This window comes from Terrapene carolina, unplaced genomic scaffold (assembly GCF_002925995.2).
Source record: "Terrapene carolina triunguis isolate 2854851 unplaced genomic scaffold, T_m_triunguis-2.0 Scaffold62, whole genome shotgun sequence".
NCBI classification, from domain to species: domain Eukaryota; kingdom Metazoa; phylum Chordata; order Testudines; family Emydidae; genus Terrapene; species Terrapene triunguis.
The window spans coordinates 50,237,801-50,243,645 of NW_020664413.1; the positions used below are offsets into that span (position 1 = coordinate 50,237,801).

Consider the following 5,845-nt stretch of genomic DNA (forward strand, 5'->3'; position numbering starts at 1 on the left):
TACATTTTTTTAAAAAAAATTATGTATACCTGTTGTGTTTTGGTGTAACTTGCATTCTCCTTATGTTAAATTTGCATTATCCTAACAAAACATTTACTTTATTCATATCTCTTTTATATATCTCATCGGCCCTGACACCCCCCCTGTAAGTTTGAACACCCCCCCCCCCAATTTCAATTCCTGGGGAAACCACTGGATAACCCCTCTCCCTGGGAGTCTCTGGCAGCCATTGGCCAGCTGAGGGAGAGAGGTGCTGATTGGCCAGCATTCCTCAGCTCCCAGGACTTTAACTCAGCAGCCCCCCTACCCACCCAAACTAGGAATGGGAACCCAGCCTGATGGATGCTGCAGGTCTTGCCGATTGCCTGTTTAGGGGGTCAGGAAGGATTCTTGTTTCTCCCGGAGCCAATTGGCAGAGGACCGGGGATCTTTTTGCCTTCATCACAGCACCTGCAAGTTACGGTGGATTGAGTAGGGAACATGTTTAGTACCTACCTGAGGCATTGGGTTGGTATTGTTTATTCATCGTAACTTGCAACCGGTTTCCAGTGCAGTTAGGAGAGTGAAATGAACAGTTCCAGGAGGAAAAAGAGCTGGATTTGGATGATGGGCTTTGGGCTCATGTGATAGGTGAGACCTTGTGGTCTTCGGGGGCTGAGGTCTCCATCCTGCTGCACCCTCTGTGCCCCTTGTGGAGGGGGGGACAGGTGAGGACTCAGAGAGAGAAGAGTGTTGGGGGGCAGGCTGAGGAGAGCCTATCCTCCATTATGGCTTATATGGTAAACAGCCCTGTAACCCTGGTGCCAATTATGGGCTATATGGTAAGGAGCACTGTAATCTCTGCACTAAAACCAATTAAATGCCTGGTATAGGAGAGTATGGGTGATGGGTGCATAATGCCTCTCCCTTGTGTTAAAGTTTAATAAAATTTGTGGCCTGCCACTTAATTCTATGCATGTGTCTGTCCTCCTTTTGCCACTGTGTCCACATCAAATACCTTTGTAAAATGTCATGATTGACAGAACAATGTGACATCACACATGATAATTGTGATATCACAGAATGATGTACATTACTATTTTATAGCATCTGAAACGGGTGCTACGTTCTTCCCAGAGGTTAGACACAATCTCTGCCTAGGAAAACTTCAGTCTACGTTTTTTCATGTGGCAAAGTGAATGAGGATTATCAAACAGCAGGTGAGGATGGGGAAGGATGAGGGTTACAGCAATAAAATCACATGAAGGCTCAATGTAGGGGTGTGCATGTCGTGGGACATGTAATGAATGACATTGACTTGTAGGCCTCAGAGAAGAGGTGAGTTTCCTGAAGGCTTGTGAAATGAGGACCGAGTAGTGGCTGGGTGGTGTTGGGTATGTATATTGGAGTTGGGATCAGAGCCCATGGGCTTGCTCAGACCATGGTGTTACATATTGCTCTTAAACATGTCTCTGTGTCTCTCCATCAGCTCACTGATCTTCAGCTTGGTGTGGCCCTTCTGGAAAATTCCCAGCACTGCTTCCTCTAAATGCTTTGAGCATCCAGGATCGTTGGGATGGTCTGAGTAAAGTTGCACTCTCTGGTACATTCCTCTGTAGCTGGGTTCTGAACCCCCTATCCAAGGGGCCCTGGCAGTTGGCAGAGCTATTTTAAAAAGGAAAATTCTGGGCTCCAGCCAGCAGTGGCCACCATGTGGGGTGCAGGCAGGAGGCCTGAGGATGTCTAAGCATTCCCTATCCCTGTCTGAGCACTTAAGCTGGGGCCTGTGGCAGCCTGACACAGAGGAGAAGAGGCACAAGGGAAAGTGGCCAGGGAGGACAACAGCAATCAGTAACCCTTTCCTAACTCAGTGGGTCTTTCTCATACCTCACCCAGTTCTCCTCAACCCAGGGAATCCCCTGCTGGCCCCAAACACAGCAGCGTCTCCTGCTGTCCCAGCTCCTCACTCCAAGATGATGATCCCCTTTCTTCTTCCTCCCCCAGCAGCCACTCTCCCTATTTCCAGGGCCTCCCACTGCTCCCCACTTACCTTTGGGATCTTTGGAAGAGAAGGGCAGTGTCTTCCTGCCTCCCGTTCCATCCCATTGTCTTCTGAGGGCAGCTGACTGGCTCCCCACCTGCCACAGGGGGACCCCTTCCTCTCTCCCAATCCTTGAGGAGGGCAGATCTTCATGGGAAGGGCAGCTGTCTTCCTTTCCCCTACCACTACCACATGGTCCAGCCCACAGACTGAGCTGGTGGGACTCTGGCCCTGCACTTTGTAGACCATGCTAAGGAACCTTCCTTGTGCTGAGAAATCCCATCCAGTATGTATGGGACTCCCTAGCACAGGGTAACCCAGCCCCTCTCTGCCTGCAACCTCCCGAGGCACTGTGCCTCCCATCCTGCTGGATACCCAATCACTCTTCCTGACTAACAGCTCCCTGGGGACCTACTTGGCTCCCTACCTCTCTGCCATGCCATTAGCCTAGCTTCCTTCCCTGTCTTCCACCCACTCAGCCTCCACTCTACATACACTACCAGAGACTTGTTGGAGGACAATGAGGGGATGCATTAGAAGGCAAATATTCTTGGGAACTTGAGCTGAGAAACTGAGACCACACTGAGGCTAGGCAGGGAGCACAGAAGGATTCACTGGGGGTTAAGGCCAACTATGGGGAGCTGTACAGAGTGTCCTCTAGATGTTTACCCAAACCACCTACTTTAATTCCCAGGTGACAGTCAAATGGAGAGAAACCTGGAGGTCACCAAGGGGAAGAGAGAGAGAGGGAAAGGGGATAAACTACAGTCAACACCGAGAAAACAAAAGGGGAGCTGCTGTCTGAGGGGAGCTGCAGTGTGCATGTGGTGACAGACTTGCTATTCGCCCTCTCAACACCCTGGAGGGGACCGCCTTTTCTACCTCCCCAATGAAGACAGCTATATGGAGAGGTGGTTTTCTTTAGGGACAGATTATAGGAGACTGTCATGGGGTGGCTGGCTTCTGGAAGTTGATGAGCATCCACACTCTGGATCTTTATTCAAACCTCCTGAGAATTCACTAGAATACCCCATGGACAGCATGTCCCTGTACAATTGAGCTCCGCCTTACGTAGGTGCTTGCATTCGTGCTGGGATTTTCTCCTCCACTGCAGATGATCAGTATGAATAGCCACCTAATAGAGACTGCTCCCTTGCAATTTTACAGATGCACTACCTTGCGGGGACTTTCCCACCTCTGGTGGCAGTTACCTCCTGCAGTGAAATCTCCATAAAAGATGTTCCCTGGCACAATGTGCTGAGAATAAAAAAAAAGCTGTTCTCCCCACTTTGAAATGTGCAGAGTCACTAATGACTCCATAAATCCATGCCCTCCGGTGCTGAAACTCGAGCGGTTATATTTTTATTGAGATGAGAGGACAGTCATCTCACAAGGAATGCATTTTCCATCATGCAGCAGAGACCATTTTCTGGACAACCCTTTTGGAGTGAAATGTACACTGCTAAGTGTGGTTTTATTTAACCCCCTTTTTTTATAAAGCTCAGAAGCTTGAAACCAAAATTTGGTTCTTAACAAAACAAAACAAAAGCCCTTGATTCTTGCAAAGCCATGTGCACTGATTAGTGAAAGATGGATCCTGGATGGTGAAGCTGCTATCACTGATTTGGTTGGTTTAAACAACAACAATAGAAGCATTTGTCTAACAGGGTGGGCTTGATATGTGTCTCTATGGGAGCCATTCCATTGACTTCAGTGGAAGTTTGAGTCAGACTTCATTTGAATAAGGGAAACTTTAAAGGTCTTATTAAAATGTGTTTCAGGCTCTTTCCCCCATAAGTGAAAGATTCTTTGCAAGTGGGGGTTTGGCAATGGAGATCTATAGCAGAGATTTGGGGCCTGGTTTAAGAATAGTTGCTAACTTTTTATGTGCAGTTCTCAGGTTCCTTTTGGAGCTGGAAATACAAAATGTCCCCATTTTTAGCAAAATATCTATCATTTTCCAGCTTTATGCAGGTCTGATTGAGCCCAATCCAAAGTTTTGGCCCTAGAATCAGATCTGGATTTTGAACATCACCAAAGTAGGAGACTGTTCAGATCCCAGGTTCCAAAAGGAGGGAATCTCCCTCCAAATGAGTTAGGTGAGGAGCAACCTAGGAAATGGTGTTTGAAAACAGGCTGAAGAGCAGTGGGAAAGAGATTAAAAAGGTCTCCTCCAGCCCCCCAAAGCGCTGGCCACAGCCCTTATTATAAATGCTATCGGGTGACTCAGACTCAGACACTTTTTGGCAGAAAGGAATCAGGGAGCAGCACAGAAAGTCAGCCACATGGGAACTTCAGAGTTTATTATAGTCCATTAGGGAGTAGGTGACAAAGATCTTTGCTGCTATTTGTCCCATCATCTCACCCGTACGCTACCGCCTTCAGGCGTTGTGGTGAAGTCCAAATCTGCTTGCAGGGGGGATCATCTTCTTCCTGCTGCCACTGGTAAGTTGATGGTACTCCAATGTTCCCTGTGGTAAATGCTTCTTTAAACAGCCCCATTTGTCATTCTTGCCATTAGCTCAGCATGGTCCCGGTCCCTTGAAATCCAACCTGCAGCAGCTTCATAGGGTGGTTGGGCCTTTAACCTTCTTCTAGCAACATGTGGTCACATCATCACTTTAAATCTTACTATCAGCTTCATGTGGCTGTTGCACCTGTAAATGACCCTAGTCCTTTCCAGCTCCTCATTGTCAATATCTGTTTAACATGCTGCTCCACAGGGTTGGTGCCCCAGCTGTCCCTGCACATGTCCTAGGGCTGGAATATATGGGGGAGCCTTGCTCTTTTAGATATCCCCTTTCAGCCAGCAGTTCTTGGCCACCTGTCCCACCCCAGGCCGGGAGGCTGGGCTGAACTGGAGCAGCTGGGCGATGAGGGTTTTGCAGGGCTCAGGCAGAGGAGGAAGACCATCAGGGTAGAGGACCCCCTTCTTCTGGCGGCGGGGCATGCTGTGGATGTGGGTGTCGTCGAAGGGCATGCAGCCAGTCACCATCACATAGAGCACCACCCCCAAGCTCCATATGTCGTACTTCTTGGCATCATAGGGAATGCCCAGCAGCACCTCGGGGGAGGCATAGGCAGCTGATCCGCAGTAGGTAGTGCTTAGGTCTGGGTAACCACATGCCTCCTTGCCAAAGCCAAAGTCAGTGAGCTTTGCCCGGCGGCCATCAGAGGTGAGCAAGACGTTCTCACACTTGAGGTCCCGGTGCACCAGGTTCCGGTCATGAAGATAGCGCACGGCACCCACGATCTGTCCAAAGATGTCCCGGGCCTCGGGGACACAAGGTAGTTTCCCCAGCCGCTGCACCAGCTGGAGCAGATCAGTGGATGCTGCTTCCATCACGATGTAAAGTTTCCCATTGCAGACCTCGATGAACTCAAAGACCCGCACGATATTGGGGTGCCGGATCACCCGCAGGATGGAGAGCTCCCGTGGTAGAAACTTGTGTACAAAGTCGGGGGGTGCCCGGCGCCGATCCACTACCTTGATAGCTAGCGGGCCCTTGTACTTGGCTGAGGTGGCCACCCTCACCTTGGAATAACTGCCCTCACCCAGGGTCTGGCCAAGCTTGTAGCCAAGCTCGTTAAGCAGTTTGTCTCCTCCGGAGGTTCTTGACATGGTGCAGTATGGCTTGATGGGTTCTGATGGGTTTGATTGGGGCTGGTGTTTTGCTCCAGCGATTGAAAGCTTTAACCCATTGTGCGTGGCAGCTGTTGACTTTCACCCCCCCTATGTTCCCACTGGGTACTTGGTCCGGGGCATCACTGCTCACCCGGGTATTGTGATGTGCTAGGAGTGTCATGGGCCACTCCCTTTGTGTG

The 5,845-nt window shown here is 49.7% G+C and overlaps 1 protein-coding gene across 1 annotated transcript; it reads right to left on the reverse strand.

Annotated features, from left to right (window-relative positions):
* Positions 1-4,808: 4,808 nt before the first annotated feature.
* Positions 4,809-5,642, reverse strand: LOC112103489 (testis-specific serine/threonine-protein kinase 6-like). The gene has a single exon (XM_024195286.2). The coding sequence runs from the start codon at positions 5,640-5,642 to the stop codon at positions 4,809-4,811; it is 834 nt and encodes a 277-aa protein (XP_024051054.1).
* Positions 5,643-5,845: the final 203 nt, after the last annotated feature.